Source organism: Nicotiana tabacum, chromosome 13 (genome assembly GCF_000715075.1).
Source record: "Nicotiana tabacum cultivar K326 chromosome 13, ASM71507v2, whole genome shotgun sequence".
Taxonomy (NCBI): Eukaryota; Viridiplantae; Streptophyta; class Magnoliopsida; order Solanales; family Solanaceae; genus Nicotiana; species Nicotiana tabacum.
The window spans coordinates 18,540,176-18,559,532 of NC_134092.1; the positions used below are offsets into that span (position 1 = coordinate 18,540,176).

General features: G+C 34.1%; 1 protein-coding gene across 1 annotated transcript; it reads right to left on the reverse strand.

Moving 5' to 3' along the window:
• Positions 1 to 7,387: 7,387 nt before the first annotated feature.
• Positions 7,388 to 16,557, reverse strand: LOC107776056 (SNF1-related protein kinase regulatory subunit beta-2). Its single transcript, XM_016595865.2, has 4 exons — positions 16,048 to 16,557; positions 11,991 to 12,166; positions 11,708 to 11,870; positions 7,388 to 8,089 (listed from the first exon to the last, which is right to left on the reverse strand). The coding sequence occupies exons 1-4, from the start codon at positions 16,246 to 16,248 to the stop codon at positions 7,763 to 7,765; spliced, it is 867 nt and encodes a 288-aa protein (XP_016451351.1). The 5' UTR covers positions 16,249 to 16,557; the 3' UTR covers positions 7,388 to 7,762.
• Positions 16,558 to 19,357: the final 2,800 nt, after the last annotated feature.

Sequence of the window (19,357 nt, forward strand, 5' to 3'; positions counted from 1 at the left end):
TATATATATATATGTCGACTTTTAATAAATCTGTTGCGGCGTGCAACCCGATCCTCCAATATGAACTTTTAATAAGTCTGTTGCGGCGTGCAACCCGATCCTCCAATATGGACTTTTCATAAGTCTATTGCGGCGTGCAACCCGATCCTCCAATATATTCATTATAATTATTTCTGTTGCAGCGTGCAACCCGCTCCTCCAACATATTTATTTACCAATTCTTATACAAGAAATTTCCCCAATAAATATAACAATTAATATAAAATTATAAGACAACAAGCATATAATAATTATAATTTAATTATGAAATAAACAATGACAAATAGCATATTATTATGAAATTCAGGGAGAAAATAGGCAGTTTAATATTTAATATGCTAAATGTCAAATAACAATTAAAACACATAATTCAAATAGCATGTAACAATTAATGCAAGAATTCAAGAATTAATATTTGACAAAGAATAGGAGAGAAACAGTTATTAAAATAATTAATTTATGATTTAAAACAATTTATGATTTTTCAAGTAAGCATTAAACAATTAATTTGATGACGTATATACACTCGTCATCTTGCCTATACGTCGTTCACATGCAATTCACATAATAATTAAATCAAGGGTTCTATTCCCTCAAGTCAAGGTTAACCACGACACTTGCCTCGCTTTACAAATTCCAACAAATTACTCAACCACAGCTTTTTCTTTTAAATTTGACTTCGAACGCTTCAAATCTATTCACATATAATTCGATATATTCAATATTAATTATAGGAATTAATTCCATATGAATTTACAAATTTTTCGGATAAAAATCTAAAATTTATTAAAATATTCGACAGTGGGACCCACGTCTCAAATCCCGGAAAAACTTATGAAATCCGAACACCCATTCCGATACGAGTCCAACCATACAAAAATTATCCAATTCTGATGTCAAATGGACCTTCAAATGTTAAATTTTTGTTTTTAGAAGATTTTATAAAAATCTGATTTTTCTTCCATAAATTCACGGATTCATGATATAAATGAGTATGAAATTATGAAATATAATTAAAATAGGATAAGGAACACTTACCCCAATGTTTTTCCGTGAAACTGACCCAAAAATCGCCTTACCCGAGCTCAAAAATGGAAAAGGGTTGAAAATGGGACGAATCCCATTTTTCAGAACTTAAGTTCTGTTTCTGGGGCTTTTACCCTTCGTGAACGCGATCAGTGCCTCGCGTTCGCGAAGCACAAATTCCTACTGCCCAATTTTACTCTTCGCGAACGCGAAGCTTGCCTGGCTTGACCTTCGCGAACGCGAGATGTCCTTCGCGAATGTGAAGGCAAAAGTCCTGGCCAACCCCTTTCCCTTTGCAAACGCGAGGCTTCGATCGCAAACGCGAGACTCCCCTCGCGAACGCGAAGAAGGAAACCAGAAACAGGTTTCTGCAGTTTCCTCAAGTCCAAAAATGATCCGTTAACCACCCGAAACCAACCCGAGCCATCGGGGATCTAAACCAAACATGCACCCAAGTCCTAAAAATCATACGAACTTGCTCGCGCGATCAAATCGCCAAAATAACACCAAGAACTACGAATCGGATACCAAATCAAAGGAAATTTTTAAGAAAACTTTAAAACCTATATTTTTACAACCGGACGTCCGAATCACGCCAAATCAACTCCGATTCTCACCAAATTCGGCAGACAAGTCATAAATATTATAGTGGACCTATACCGGGCTCCAAAACTAAAATACGGATCCGAGGTTAATAAATCCAACATCAGTAATTTCTTAAAAATCATTAAGCTTTCAAGCTTTTAATTTTTCTTCAAAATTCCATATTTCGAGCTTGGGACCTCGGAATTCGATTCTGGGCATACGCCCAAATCCCAAATCACGATACAAACCTACCGGAATTGTTCAAACATTGATCCGGGTCCGTTTACTTAAAATGTTGACTAAAGTCAACTCAATTGAGTTTTTAAAGCTCTATTTCACATTTTAATTCATTTTTCACATGAGAACTTTCCGAAAAAATTTTCGGACTACGCACGTAAGTCGAGAAATGATAAATGGTACTTTTCGAGGTCTTAAAATACAGAATTACTTATTAAATTTAAAGGTGATATTTTGGGTCATCACAACGTTTTAATCTAATGATAGAAATATTTCTCTTATTAAATGCACTACTATTACCATTGGGATTGATAACCAAGTGTTCAAGAATAACCAAATCATCTTTTATTGGATGCTCTTCTTCGTTTCCGACACGAAGCAAGAAGACACTGAATATTGGATCTGTTCTTACTTTATATTTCTTGTCAGTTGAATTTTTTTCGTTCTAAGCGAGAAGTATAACTTTGGCAAGCTAGCTTTTACAGTCTTTGCTTTTGTCGATTTTGGAACTACTAGTAGTACTTGACAAAAATCACCTCCCAAACTATTAATTTTTCATCAAACGGTTCATTGATATCCAATATATCTCTAGAACTTCGGACAATTATTTCGATCATTTGATACCTAGCCATAGTGATTCATCCCATATTATCAATTTTGCTTTCCTTATAAATTTAGTACCATTGCTGTGCTTTGATATATTTGTGATGGTTATTTAAGTTGTTTGAAGAGGTATATAAAATCTAAAGTGGGTGGTCTCACAATAAAATCGTTGTTGGTACACCACTTGCTATTATTGCTAATAGTGTCATGCCTCTTGATATGATATTTGCAAGTAAGGCATGACATAGAAATATTATTTCGATTCCGCCGGAGGCATCTACAAAAAATAATCTCGTTATACCAGAGTAGACTCTTGCATTTTAATCATGTGATTTGCACAAATTACGTTTTAATCTAATGATAGAAATATTTCGCTTATTAAATGCACTACTATTGTCATTGGGATTGATAACCAAGTGTTCAAGAATAACCAAATCATCTTTTATTGGATGCTCTTCTTCGTTTCCGACACGAAACAAGAAGACATTGAATACTGGATTTGTTCTTACTTTATATTTCTTGTCATTTGATTCTTTTTCGTTCTAAGCGAGAAGTATAACTTTGGCTAGCTAGCTTTTATAGTCTTTGATCCTCTTCTTCGTTTCCGACACGAAGCAAGAAGACACTGAATATTGGATCTGTTCTTACTTTATATTTTTTGTCAGTTGAATCGTTTTCGTTCGAAGCCAGAAGTATAACTTTGGCAAGCTAGCTTTTACAGTCTTTGCTTTTGTCGAATTTGGAACTACTAGTAGTACTTGACAAAAATCACCTCCCAACCCATTAATTTTTCACCAAATGGTTTATTGATATCCAATATATCTCTAGAACTTCGGACAATTATTTCGATCGTTTGACACTTAGCCATAGGTGCTTCATCCCATATTATCAATTTTTCTTTCCTTATAAATTTAGCACCATTGGTTCTGCTTTGATATATTTGTGATGGTTATTTAAGTTATTTGAAGAGGTATATAAAATCTAAAGTGGGTGGTCTCACAATAAAATCGTTGTTGGTACACCACCTGCTATTATTGCTAACAGTGTCATGCCTCTTGATATGATATTTGCAAGTAAGGCATGACAATGAAATATTAATTCGATTCCACCGGAGGCATCTACAATGAATAATCTCGTTTTACCAGAGTAGACTCTTTATAATATAGTCTTGAAATCTTATTTTTGTTTAGAATTTAGCTTTGATTGTGCTTCTTCATACACTTGTATAACATTTTGATTCTTAATAATATACTAACCTTTTTACTTTGTGTTCTAACGCTCTTTTTAAGGAATTAATTTATATAGCCTAAGAGTTTTTTTTTACTTGAATAAGAATTTTACTCATATGATGAATTTAAAAAATAATTGAATTGGATTCTCTTTTTAAATAATTAATTAAAAGATTTAATTATTTTTTAAATTATTTGGTTTTAACATAAAAAATTAATTTATTCTATGTTGATTAAAATCTTAATATTAATTCATCTCTTGTTTTGAATATTTAATTTTCTTACAAATTATTTTTTCTCTCTTTCTCACACATTTATATTCTTAAATATTTTCTTAGCTGTTGTTTAATAATTATGTATTTTTTAATATTACACAAAAAATTGATTAAAAAATATTATTTGAGTAGAAAAATAGTTCAAATATAATATAAAAATATATTATCGTGGGAGTATTTTTTCTCAATTTCAACTCTTTATGCAATCCATTTAATATTACTTTTAGTTTTTCTTCGTATTGGACATTATGTAATGGTAATGTATTGCCAATACGGAGGATTCTTATGAAATTAATTTTATTAAACCTTCTTACATATTTTAAATGAGAATTTAATAGACAAAATTTTATTAATTTTAAAATTTTAAATATTAAAAATTAGCATTGAAGATATTATAGTTCAAAAAATAGGTTATTGTAGTTATTTCCTTTCCCTATGAGGTCTTCCGTTTAATATTTTAGGGCTATTTCGATATATTAATATTGTATTTATAATTTTATAATAATATATGCTCTCATTTTTCTAAATGAATTTGTACAATATAATATATTCTCAAATAAATTAGTAATAGGACATTATAATATGTTTTCAAATTAAATTAGTAATATGAGTTTTTAAGAAGTCCTAAAAGTAATAGGATTACACGACTAAAGGTATTTACTTGTTCAATTTTATATGAATTAGACAACACAAAATTAATTATACTAATAGGATTCCTAAAGGTAATCATATAGGATTCCTAAAGTATAATATTATGTCTTAAAACTAATAGGATTATAGGGCTAATATCTATAATTTCGTTTATGTCCTTTTATTATGATTTATTATGCTTAATATTATAAGATTATTTTGATAAACCGACATTGTATTCATGCTTTTATAATAATAATAATAATAATAATAATAATAATAATAATAATAATAATAATAATAATAATAATAATATATATATATATATATATATATATATATATATATATATATATATATATATATATATATATATATATATATATAATCTTTTTCTTTATGTTAGTTACTACTTTCTTATATATATATAAGAAAGTAAGTTTTAGATGTTGTAGAAGAAAAGGTTTCTTTTAAAAAAACAAATAGAAAGAAGAAGAAAAGGTTAGCATCATTAATTGAATGTAGCACATTAATAAAAAAAATAGATTGTTTTTTTTTTTTTTTTGACATATACTGCTCTTTGTTTTTCTTGTCGGTGCATCTACATAACACGTTTCATATTATTTTATTTCCTTTTTTCTTGTAACTCGCGTTACATCCCCTCAGTTTAATTTATTTTGGATCATGGGTTTTACTGTTATTTTTTAAATGGAATTGCAACAAGCTTTTAAGACCTTTCAAGAACTATGTACAAAATGAGTTGATACTACAAATAAGACTTGTATGTGTATTTATTCGTAGAGTTCAATGGCCAAGAAATCTTGAATTTATTTTATGTCTCATCACCTATTAACTAGTAAACAAAATGAAATTAAAGAATATTGAAACTATTAAACGCATATAAAGTAGTGGACAAAAAGAAATAATAAAATGTCTGAAATCTACTTAATGAAGGCTCTAAATATTAACACTAATGCCCCACTGGTCTTTTTCACATGATCATGGACTAAACAGAAGAAAGTCCTTTTTTAATATTTAGAAATGTATATTTTTAACCGTTTCCAAAAATAATTGTTGATAAAATATATATTTAGAAATACATGTGTACATATTTTACACCACCCAATTTTATATTTTGTCCTTTCATATTCTCCATTGTGAAACAACTCAGCTAGTCCACAGACATCGACTTTTCCTTCCTATTTCTTTTCTTTTTGCCTTTTAATCATTTTTCCATCTTTATATATTAATTTCAGTAAATCATCTCATTTAAAAGTTTAACATATTAAAGATAATATATATTTTTAATTAATGATGTCTTTACCGCACCACCCACATACAAAATAAATTCTATTTCATCAACCAAGCAGGTTAATTTTCTTTGTTTTTTCTGTATTTTTGTGTGTGCGCGCGCACGTGTATTAAGTGTGGCTGCAAGACTTAATTCAAAACCTTTAATTGTTCTGATAATATATAAAAGTTTGAGTGAATCACTTCATATAAAGTTTAGAGATGACACCTTTTTTACTATATTTTATCTCTTCAGACATTATTTTTTGAAATTTTAATTCACCAAACTAAAAAGTGCGAGGGAGAGTAATTAGTAAATGATTGTGCTGATACATAAAGTCCAAGGGTATTGCATCACTAGCTCCTTTTTTTCATCACTAGCTTTAATTGAAAATGTCTAGTCCAAAGGTATTGCATCACTAGCTCCTTTTATTCATTACTAGCTTTAGTTTGTTATTTTGCTTACATCTTTTGATGTTTTTACGTACCCAATTGCTTTTTTCTGGTTTTTCATCCGAAGTTCAGTACCCGTATTGAAGTCTTGAATAATCTAGATTCGCTCCGCATAAGGCCGATTAAAGGGGAAAGTGTCTCATACGTGTCTTTTTTAAAAAAAAATTAGATCAAACCCAAAACCTCTGGTTAAATGTGTATGAATTGAAAAAAAAAAGTATTATATAACTGAGAACAAGATTCTTATTAAATTAGATCAAACCCAAAACATCTGGTTAATGATTTGTTTTCTAACAAAATTTAACTTTAAGAACATACGAGTTCCTATTTTTCATTCCTCTTGTAAAGGATTCTTGATTGACAGTGCATAGTGCCAAAAAAAATAAAAAAATAATCAGATTTACAACTGATAATTGAAAAATAACCACAATTTCAAAAGTTATCGAAATTTAACAACTTTTTCATGTAAAAATAAAATCTGAAGGGAGTTTCAACATAATATGCGGGAAGTTTATATGCAGGAGCTCCATAATCCAGCATAATGTGCTGGAATTCCAACATAATAATATGCGGGAAGTTTATATGCAAGAGCTCCATAATCCAGCATATTATGCTGGAATTTTCCGTGTGCTGGAGTTCCAACATAATATGCTGGAAGTTTATACGCAAGAGCTTCATAATTCTGCATATTATGCTGGAACATTTCGTGTTTCAGCAAAATAGTGACTATTTTTTAATAACTTTACAAACACTGGCTACTTTTTAATTACCAGTCCGAAAACTGACTAGCCCGTGCTATTGTCACTCGAACCTCCTTTTTCAAAAAGCGCAGCCCGGTGCACTAAGCTCCCGCTATGTGCGGGGTCCGGAAAAGGGCTAGACCACAAGGGTACACTGCATTTTTGCAAGAGGTTTCCACGGCTCTTTCAAACATTTCTTTTTTCCAGTTTGGCCATGTAAAGCAACATCTATTGACTGTTGCAAAGCTAAATCCATAAGATTATGAAAACAAACAAGAGAAAGAATCGGAATTGATCAATTGTGTGTTAAAGAAAGAAGGCCCAAATGAGAAAGATGGCAAAGTAAATGGAGGAAGTCACAGTCAAGCTTTGCTACCATTAAAACTTCTAAGCATTACCTATACTGCCTTTTGCTTTTAACTGCAGTATCCATGAGCCACATGCTTCACTTTAATAAGATTTAGTGGGCAGCCCGGTGCACTAAATTCCCGCTATGTCCAGGGAAGAGCCGGACCACAGGGGTCTATTGTAAGCAGTCTTACCCTGCATTTCTGCGGGAGACTGTTTACACGGCTCGAACCGCTGACCTCCTGGTCTATGTTGCTACTAATATTTGAGTTATTTAAGACTATCATAAAGATAGGTTTGCGAACTTTCACCTCTGTATCGACTTGTAAAGAACCACAGTCACGTATTTGGACAGGAACCGGTTAGTTGAACCAAGTGCTACCACAGAAGGAGTACTCCTGCCTTTCTGCATGTAGAGATGGTTAAGCACCACGTGCTGAGGCCTCGAAAGCGGAGGTGGAATTTCCATGTGAGATGAAGGGGCATTAAGCAAGGTCATCTGTAGATGGGGTGGGACCACGGGCGGCTCCTTTGCATAGTCCTCAGCTCCAAGGTGCAAGTTATTGTAGCTGGAATCTGGGGATTGAGGAGGTTCAAAACCAGAAATGCTCTCAATGTCTTCTGGAACGTAATCCTGCACTTGCATCAGCAAGGATAATATTTGTCAAGTTATAGCACGCCAAAGCAAAGGAGTAACTAATTGCACTAGGAAATAAAGCACTTAAAAACATTTCTCTTCTGAGAGAGATAGATAGATAGAGAGAGAGGCATATGATGTAATCATCCCGACACCGACCTTCGACTCCGATCCTGACCCCCAACCTCGATTCCCAACCCTGACCCGTGACCTCGACCCTAACCCCCGGCCCCCAACTCTGACGTCGACACCGACCCTGACCCTCGACCAGACATTGGACCTGACTGCGAACCCTGACCTCAAACCTCGACTTCGACCATGACCCCCAACCCGACCTCCAATCTCGACATGGTCCTCGATCCCGGCCCTAAACCCCAATCTCAAACACCAACCCCGACCAGACCTAGACCCCGAACCCCTACCACCCTGCTCCTACTTCCCTTTCACCCATTTCGCCTTCCACAGTGTTTGCCTAGATTAATTCCAAAAAATATTTTTTGCTAACTAACCAAACACCAAAAAATAAGTTCACTTATTTCTAAGAAAATATTTTCTAGGAAAACATTTTCCTTCATACCAAACAAACCCTATTACATGTTTTTTTTTTGTTGAGAAACCCCATCCATATACCCAGTGGTGAAGGATCAAATACTAATGAACTCAGTTTAGAACTATCAATACATCAAATGATGAGAATAGTCAGTAAAGGCAGCTACGCAAGTTGAGTAAGACTTCTATGACTCATTCGAGCAAGCTTTGGCTAATACTAATTAGAGAACAACCTGTGTCATCAAACAAAGTCGGGCTAATCATGCTTGTACTTTTTCTTTTTGATACGGTAACCCCAAACCTCGCCCCCCAAAACCCCTCCTACCCAGGAGTCAAAAGTGGAACTCTCACTTTTGCTCCCTTGGACTCAAAGACCTAGGAGTCAAAAGTGGAACTCTCACTTTTGATCCCTTGGACTCAAAGCCAACCTAAGGTTGGGTGAACCACACGACAAAGGCGGGATAGCCTAGTGAAAAGAGCCCTTCGCCTCCAACCATGAGGTTGCCACTGTCCTCTGAAGAGGGGGTTCGCAGAACTGGTGTTTACCATATAAAAAAGGGTTGGAGCGGATCAAGCTTGTCTTGCTACATATTTTTCCGTATTAGTCCACAAGCGTCATGAGTTTTCATCTAAGTGCTAGAATGCGCTTTTAATCACATCAATATCCACTAGAAACAAAAGCAAGTTATGGACATCAAAATGAAAAAGAAAATCACATAATAGTGGAAGTGACAAAAACCAAAGGACTCATAAACAGCCAAAATAATCTTCCTTGCAAAGTGGGATATCGGGGTTACATAGGAAATAAGTAAAGCATTTACAAGCTTATAATTAACAGCAGCAGAATAACATGTGAAAAGCTGATCTTTATCTGTTAAGACCTATAAATATAATAAACAAATTAGTTAAATATATCAGGCTTGTAGCTGAAAAGACGCACAATTTGGTGGATGACAACAGCAGCAACAACAACAACCTAGTATAATCCCACTAGTGAGGTCTGGGGAGGGTAGTTTGTACGCAGACCTTACCCCTACCCTAGGGTAGAGAGGCTGTTTCCGATAGACCCTCGGCTCCCTCCCTCCCAGAACTCCCCACCTTGCTCTTGGGGTGACTCGAACTCACAACCTCTTGGTTGGAAGTAGAGGGTGCTCACCACTAGAGCAACCCACTCTTGTCAAATTTGGTGGATGACAATGATCAAATAATAGAAAAATAGTTTTGTGGATGACAATGATCAAATAATAGAAAAATAGTTTTGTGGCCATTTGCTTGCAGGCAACCAGTATGATGAACCATGAATCAAATAATCAATAGTGAATGGAGAAGAAACAGAGAACAAAAGGATCTAGCGTGAGAAATAATCAGTAACACCTAAAATTCCCTGGAAATAACCCCCGAGGTTAGGCTGCATAAGGCACTAAAGAAGCGACAAATTTCACCAAAGAAAAGTTCATCTTTTAACTCTGAATCTGAAAAACATGGATATTAACACCTTTAATTTTTTTATTTTTTTTAAGAATGAACATGGATATCAATACTTTGTAGCTTTCCCCATCCAAAAGACTACCCCTAAACAGAGAAAAAAAGAAGGTATTCTAGTATAATGCAAGCGAAGACTTCTTAAACAGGTTCTCTGCAAAATTGAGCAAAAAACCAAAATTATTTATTAAAAAAAATGAAATAGAGGTTACAGAAAAAAATCGAGGATATCAAAAAAATAAAAAAGGCCTATTAAATCATTAAGATTTATCTTTCACATTCCCTCTTCAGCTTTTTTATTTTTTCCTGACATGGAGGCAAGGCGAGGGGGTTTCTCTTTTAGAAATTTCTTAGATCAATTTTGGCCGAGTAAATGCATTAACAACCCCCTTTAAGCAACGTGATGATGCATACAAGATAGCACCCACATAGATTAACTATGTCCAGAGATGTTGCACATGTTCCCCTCGGGATGATAAATTAGGGATACTTTTATGAACAGTGGGTTTGATTCAAAAAACCATAATGAATTCTATTTGTCTATGATTTTCTTTGAGAAAAAAGAGACATACTCAGACATTTACTCCGTGATCTTTCACCGTAATTTCTATTGCACAGACATGAACAAAGTGAGTAGAGCTTTTTTTTTTTTACAAGGTAAAGTATTTTACTGATGATTAGTACCAAGAAGGTCCTTTAACAAACTGTGCTGAGCTTAAATGGAGAAACATGTGAGGATTCACATAGCCGACTCCAACTTGTTTGGGACTGAGGCAAAGTTGTTGTTTGTTGTTGTAGACATGAACAAACTAGAAAATAGTGAAAAAATGTGTCACAGCAAAGGTTCTTTTTTTTGTGTGTATGTGCACCGTGTGGTTGATGCTAAGATATAGTGAGATTCAGCAGAGATTCGACCTAGACGCTAGAGACACATGAAATCTTTTTCCATATCATTTCTGAATGCCAAATCTTTTGACAGCCCAAAACCAGTAGCATAAGTGCAACTCATAGGAGCTTTGGATCTATGTAGAAGAGCCCTATGCCATTTCAGAAACCTCTTAATTCGAATTATCTACACCTGTATAAGAATGAGCCATGAAGACAACTCCTTCAGAAGTGGCAGTCTCAGTGCCATAAGGTGAGTTCTCAGCATGATTGAAGTCAAATTCATAATTAAGATGTGGGTTCGATAGGCAGACACTACTTGCTACAAGAAGGCTCAGCTCACTCAATCGTCACAAATCAACAGTGTATACACAGAGATCTAACAGAAACGTGTACTCATGCAAGAGAAACTGCCAATCACATAAAAATGAGTATTCCTCCGTGTCATTACACACAACACAGTTCGACTTGGTGCAGTTAATTTGACTAATATTTTTTTTAAGAAATTCCCCAGGGCTATGGTGCACAGTTCGAAACTCAGTGGATAATGAGCCCTCCCCTCTACCCTTCTCAATCCCAGTTGGATCAAATTATTGCTTTGTGCCTTTGAAGAAACAGTGCAACACAAAACTAGACGTAGAAAATCAATGAATTCCTGAAAATGTAGTAACAGCCATGACAACAAGATGACAAATATACCTTCACGTCTAAAAGATTGTAAGCATTCCCTGCTTCATCCTGAATACATGGCATGTCAGGGGAACACCGCCATTGTCCATCAACTATAAACCTATATTGGTAAACCCCTGAAGGAAGCACCTTCAAAATGGTGAAATCTTTCCCTGATTTTTGCAGAGGCATCCTGGAAAAAAGAGCTTGAATATTTCAACGTTAACTTGCAATCTTGAAGCCTAAGTAGAGATCATGCATGAGCAAATTGTGCTTTGAGGTAGAATGTGGATGAGAAAATTAAATTTCTAACCTTGATTTCCAATTATCCCATGAACCCTCCACAACAACTTCTTTGCCCTCATGTGTCCAAGATATCAGGATTGGAACTCCTTGCTCGTCGGTTTCTTCATACTCTGAAGCAGTTTGCGGCCATGAAAGGCTTGGTCCGTGCCCCTCATCGGGTCTTTGTAGAGGAACCACTGGCATCTGGGGCAAACATTTGAAAACAAAAGAACATTGACCATACAAATTATCTTCTTTTTTGGAGAAAGGTTAAGAGTACAACAACAACAAACCCAGTAGTTTCCCACAAGTGGGGTCTGGGGAGGGTAAGATGTACGCAGTCCTACCCCTACCCCTGGAAGGGGCAGAGAGGCTATTTCCGATAAACCCTCGGCTAGAGAACGACTGAAAAAGAAAAGGTAATTGCAACAAGTAGGAATAACAACAAGATGAAATAAGATTGAATCCAAGAATGCAGTCAAACTCTAGGTAGTAATAGCCATTTATGGATAAAAGATATCATACTAACACTAATGCAAACGAACTGAGTAAGACAAAGAGAAACGCTCGACTACCTACGAACCTTCTACTCTAATCTTTGACCTCCACACCCTCCTGTCGAGGGCCATGTCCTCAATCAGCTCCAGTTGCGCCATGTCTCGCCTAATAACCTCTCCCCAAGACTTCTTAGGCCTATCTCTTAAGATAAATCAGACTAAGAACATGATGGACCTTAAATTATACACTAGTAATCTTTTAGAAATCAATAAAACATGAGAGACATAGATTCCACGCTCGCTGATAACAGAAATCAACATTAGAAGTGGAAAGTGTAGTTTAGCAATTGCTTTAGGAGGCTCTTCTCAGTTTCAAAGATTTTACTTTTGCTGCTTAATTTCAAAGTTTTTATCTGGTGCTCTTGGTTTTACTAATTCAGAAAATCCTCAAGGAGAAAACTCTAATTAAATATAAAAAAATTCCCTTCAATCAGCTCCCTTCACATTTCTTAGATAATTTGTCATATAGAATGAAGATAACAAATGTGTGTCTTGAATAAACTAGTTGAGCTTATAGACTTGACATTTCAAAAACCATTCAGACTTCAGAACCATATCGTTTTCATCAATATATACAGCACTTTAAAGTGATGAACTTTAAAGTGATAACCTTTATTGTTTTCAACCATCTATTGTATTACAATATCTCCGGTCTAAGTCTACTTGATTCCGCAAACTTCAAGCAATTAGATGTACAAAGATTAACATAACAACTGACTATGCCGCAATTCCAAACTAGTTTGAACCAATTAAACAGAAAAAAAGATTACTTTATACCTACATAAGCAACAACTAATATGCCTCAAATCCTAATAGAAAAAAGATTTCTTTACACCTACATGCAATTAGATAGAAAAAGAACAAAAGTTTACACCTAAACAAGCAAAACAACAACTACGCTGCAATCCAAACTAGTATCAACCAATTAAACAGAATAATATTTGAAATTTACACCTACATAAACAACAACAACTAATATGCCTCAAATCCTAATTAGTTGAAGTTGGCTACATGAATCCTCAATAAGCATTCCACTTCATATAAACTCTTTCATTCCAATACTAAAAACATGAGAATACTAAGATAAAAAGAAAAACTAAAAAGACTACCCCTCTGCACCCAAGGGTGTGGCTTAGTGGTCAGTAAATTGCAAGGAGAATCATGAGGTCTCAGGTTCAAATCTCATCGACGGTGGCGGAGCTAGAAGACTGTAGCGGGTTTGGCCTAACTAGTAGCTTTTGCTCAAACAGTCTATGTGTATTAAGAAATTCATTAATTATGAACACATTAAATTTAGAATCCAGTTACTAGCACCTAAAGTCATCATTTTAAAATCTAAAACCTATAAAGCTTCACCTCTGCCCGCTGGAGGCAAAAAATACAGGATAATTTCTTCTTATCTGGCTAAGTCTTGTCTGGTACATTGTAGGTAACGGTGAAATAGTCGAGATGATCACAAACTGACCCACAGAAGCGGATCTGCCTAACAAATGGTGGTGCCGGTGACCCCATGCTAATCCCACAAAATTTGATTTATGACATATATAATTAATTTAATATCTATAAAAGTATTTGCTGGCCCCCATGATAAAAAATGGGTCAAAGGTGCACTAGTTGGGCCTTTTCTTTGTTTCCTTGCTGTCAACTAGTAAAGTGTCAATTTTTGTACTTAATTATTATTTTTTCTCCTCTCTTTTATTTGTTTTGCACGGTGGCAGCAGTGTATTATTTCTTTTCAGTTTTTTAATCCCAAATATCCAATATTCTCCCCAAATCACAATCCCAATTCACGCCAAAACCCCAAAAGTCAATTGCGTCTCTCTCTCTCTCTCTTAATCTAGTTCTAAACCCCAAATCACCGGATCCTCTTTCTTCTCTCGATTCACTTCGCTATAATCTCGCAATTCCAGAATGGTATTTTAGAATCTCTGTTATCAGCGATTCTTCAATCTTATTTGCTCTCTTTCTCAAGGATTTTCCAAGTTTCTTTTACTCCTTAAGCAGGTATATTTTTTATTTCTTATTTTGTTGTTAATCTCAGTTATTTTATTTGCTTTCATCTTTATAATTTTTTTCTATTTTCCTCATTTGTTTGGTTCATTGTTTATCTAATTTTTGGAATCCTATTAACCTGCAGTGTAATGCTTTTTTTGCGTGTGTCATTTGGCAGATTACATTGTGAAACTCGCTTCAAAAGTCCGGAACTTGGGCAGAGTCGCAGAGACATTCAGTTGATCAAGATAAACTATTACATATTTTGCGGACGAATTGGTATGTTTTCATTTTATATTATTGTAAGTTAGAAGGGGTGTGATTCCCCTACTATATTATGAATTTGTAAGTGTTCGTGATTCTCTTATATTTGAATGTGAAAGGGGTGTGAATGTGTGATTTCATTATGTGATTCCCCTTTTAGTGAATTCTTTGTTATGATTAAGATTGATTTGAATTTATAAAATGGATATGGTCTAAGATTGAATAAATGCTAGTATTTAATTTTGTAGGAACAATTTTTTCGAACATCAAAATGGATAGATACTTGATCAAGTTAAACAATGGACAACCAAGTTCTAGTTCATGTCAACCATATGCTAATTCACAAATAGTTCCAGAAGTTCATAGAGAAGCAATTCCTTCCCCTCCTTCAAATGTTAATAGTGTTCTTAGGTTTGGATCTCTTGAAACAGATCCTAAAGAAAGAATACCCATTTATCATTATAGTCCTAACATTCGAGATGAAGTGAGAAGATATTTTATTCAAAGAGGGCCTTGTCAACCGATTGGTCATGACTTCCCTAAAACTAAGTTTGGGAACAAAATGCGTCAATTCAATCCCGATTGGTTTAAAGGTTCAGTTTTTTTTTTGTTTTTTTTTTATAACCGTGGTGTCCGGGCCAGCTTGCGCGCACCTCGACTAATTCCACGGGATACCTGTCACCTCCCACCAGCAACAGGTATCAGGTAACTCTATCCACCAAGGCTTGGATAGATGGAAGAAATCACCTAGTATTTGCCTCCGCTGGGATTTGAACCTGAGACCTCATGGTTCTCACCCACTTCATTGACCACTAGGCCACACCCTTAGGTGCTTAAAGGTTCATATTCTCAATGGTTGGAGTATAGCATAAAAGCAGATGCTACATTTTGTTTGTGTTGCTATTTATTTAAGAATGAACTTGAGCGTAATGCATTTGCAACTGTAAGTAATGATGCTATTATGGATCGGTTTCAAAATATGAAAGCTCGTCGAGTACAAATGTAAATTGACGATGTATTTTTGAGATAATGGAATTGGATAATTTTTGCTAGTCAAGTTGTTGATTTTGTAAAATTTTATATCATGAAACTGAATATTTATCTTTGAAGCATGTTTGTCTTTGAAGTAATGGTGCACCCATCTTCTCAAATTCCTGTATTCGCCTCTGCTGACCCAAACAACACTGTCAAATTAAAAAAAGAAAAGACTAACCCCCAACTCCCACCCCACCCCACATATCCAAGAAAGGGAAACAAAATTAACAAACTAACCTCAGGTCGAAACATCAAAGGTGAAGCAGAAGCCCTAGGACTGGACGGTGGAGATTGACCCATGAACTCTCCATCAACCTGCTGAACGGCCATAATTTCTTGGGCCCCACCAGAATCAACCTCATCAACCTCCTCAACCCCAGATGGGATAATATTGCCTCCGCCTTCTTCTAAATCTTCTCTTCCATTAACATTCCCCATTATTCTTTGAATCTACAAAAAAAAGGAGATTCCTTGTACCACTATATATGATTTATTAATAACATCAAAGAATATTATACTGTGTGAATTAATTATGTATGGAGGATCTAAAGACAAAGGGTGCTAAGATTAGATGAAATTGTAGGATTTGATTGGGTTTTGTTTTTGTGTATGATTATGGAATTAGATTAGATTAAGTGCAGATGAGTGAAGTGAGGAACACAAAAGAAAGCCTGAAAAAGGAAAGGCAGAGGTTAAAGATGATATTTTAGGTGTATGGAACTAATTACTTGTGGTTCAATGGATTGAGTGAAATAATCATTGTGTTATAAGGTCTGCTATCATTTTATTAAATGTTTAATTTATCTTTTGAGTCATATATAATTAATTAATCTTGATATAATTTAATACATCAAACAATAATATTACGTGTTTGTTTAAAAAGAGTTCGAAATTTTCAGGGTTTGTTTATTGAAAAATATAGTACTAGTTTTATGGTATACTTTTTAAAAAAAAATTTTTTTACTTTTAGCCTGCGCTAGAAATTATTTATATTCATCTATTTTATATATATACAAAATATAAATTTATATATATAAAAAAAAATATACATTTTAGACTATTTTTTTAGAACGGTTATATAATGTCATTTTTCCTTTAAAAAAATCAAGAGCTTTTTTTACGCTCACAAAACGCACACAAAATTTCAATAAGATTCCAATTATCCGAACTTGTTTGTGGCTAATTTTGTATCAAGCCTCGTTTTCTCCAAAAAATCTTTTATCTCAAAAAAGTGAATTTGAACTTTTGCAATATATACAATTCCAAACGTGAAATTCTCGAGTCTCATATGTGTAGGTGTGGATCTACAATATAAATTACGAATTCAACTTAACTCAGTAGCTATGGCCTAGTCCGATGTATGTGTTACATTCTCGTAAGCGTATGAAATATTAAATTCCGAACTTCATTATTAGCCATTGAAGTTGTTAAAATTTCAAATTCATAAGATTAGTTCCGGGACTCCCTCTACATGTGCGTTGTTTAACACTAAGGGATCATTTGGTAGAATATAGTAGGGAAAATAAAATATCCATTAGCTTTGGTATTATTAATTCCTTATTTGATAGTAGATTTTAACCTATGTTTAACTAATATATGTATAATGTATTAGTTATACACCATATTCAATATTATTCTTATACATAGCAAATTATGGCATTAGCAATATCATGATTTATAATACATGGATAAGTATGTATAAAACAAAACTGCTCTTTCAAAACTTTTTTCAAATACTTTCCAAAGAATGTGGAGGTTATTTTTGTAAACAAAGATTTTTTTTAAAAAAAATATTATACAATGCATGTTATTTTTAATACACTAAACCAAACAGTCGATAAAAAGTAATTCTAGCAAACAACCTATTCAGTACTATTCTTAAAAATGATCACAATATTAATTAAATAAAATAGAATCTTAAAAAAGTGCAAATTTGTTATAATGTATTTTATTTACATTAAAAATTTGGTAAAAAAAGATTACAAAAATAAGCATAATATCCAAAATCACGAGGGAGGTCAGTGTGATAGAACGAAATGTGAGGAGATGTCTCTGAAATTATCCGTAAATTCTATTAAATATGTGGAATATGAAATTTTGAACTTTCGTTATCTTAAATTTTTAAATTCATAAAGTTTAGATCCTAAATTCGACTCATAATGTTTTAACACTAAGTATATCCCAAAATATCTTGACGCTCAAAGGTCGTTGCACGTGCTTTTCAACATTTAAGTATTTTTAGGTAATGAAAATTAACCTATTTGGAAAAGTCGTTTTCCTATCAGTGACACAATGAGCAAAAGTGTCCGCCATTGCCCACATAACTTATTGTGGTGTTCGTTTGAAAATCAATTTAGTGCCTAGTCATACTCTGAGCTTAATCAGTTGTACATTCTATATGATTCAATTCTTGTTTATATCTGATCTCTTATAAAACAATAAGAGAAGAAAAAGACAGAAAAGTATAGAGAAGATTCTTATTTATTTTGGGTCAATTACAATGGAATAGGGGCCCCTCTATTTATAGGGAAAAAGTGACTTAATCACCAAGTAACAAACCCTAAGATCTCTCTAAAATATAGAGATTCACCTTAAATACAATTCTATTTATGTCACTGCTCCTTGAATGTCTATTCAACAGATAATATGTCTCGTTAAAACCTTAACTAAAATAAAACCCATTGAAAAAAAATTCTAGTGAAGGAAAAAGAGTACACATGTTTAGAAATACGCTTTTTGGTTGCCTCGTTAAAAAACTTGTAAGGAAAACTCAGTGGGACAAAACCTTGTAAGGGAAAAGGAGTACAACGCATATTCACTCCCCCTGATGAGAGCATCAATTCACATCTGTAAGTCTTCGCATCCCAATCTTGTACGCTAGCTTCTTGAAGGTTGACGTCGGTAGAGATTTGGTGAACAAATCAGTCATATTATCACTTGAACGAACTTGTTGCATATTGATATCACTATTCTATCCCCTTTTATGAACCCCCTTCAATTGAGCTATGCCATGTTGCATTGTCTTCATACAAAATTGTGGGTAGCTTGTCACACTTCAAATCATATTTTTTTTCTCAAATAAGATGTATTGTAGACCTCAACCATATACATTCTCAACTTGATTCATGAATAACAACTATCTCAGCATGATTTGATGAAGTAGCTACGATTGATTGCTTAGTCGATCGCCAAGATATGGCAATGCCTCCACATGTAAACACATAGCATGTTTGAGATTGAGCTTTGTGTGGGTTGGATAAATACCTAGCATCAGCATAACCAACAAGATCGGGACTGCAATCATTGCCATAAAATAAGCCTATATCGGTAGTTAGATACCGTAATATGTGTTTGACTCAATTCCAATGTCTCTTTGTAGGAGCAGGGCTATATATTGGCAAGACATTAACTGAAAAAGTTATGTCAGGCCTTGTAGTATTAGCAAGATACATTGGTGTACTAATTGCACTAAGATATGGTACTTCAGGACTAAGTAGCTCTTCGTTATTTTCTTGATGTCGAAACGGATCCTTATTCACATCAAGTG

Excerpts from the sequence above, each read along its gene's own strand:
- LOC107776056 (XM_016595865.2), bottom strand. The coding sequence starts at position 16,248 with ATGGGGAATGTTAATGGAAGAGAAGATTTAGAAGAAGGCGGAGGCAAT. Across the intron at positions 11,871-11,990 it reads TGGGATAATTGGAAATCAAG|GATGCCTCTGCAAAAATCAG; the intron begins GTTAGAAATTTA and ends TCTTTTTTCCAG. Across the intron at positions 8,090-11,707 it reads ACAATCTTTTAGACGTGAAG|GATTACGTTCCAGAAGACAT; the intron begins GTATATTTGTCA and ends ATGCAAGTGCAG.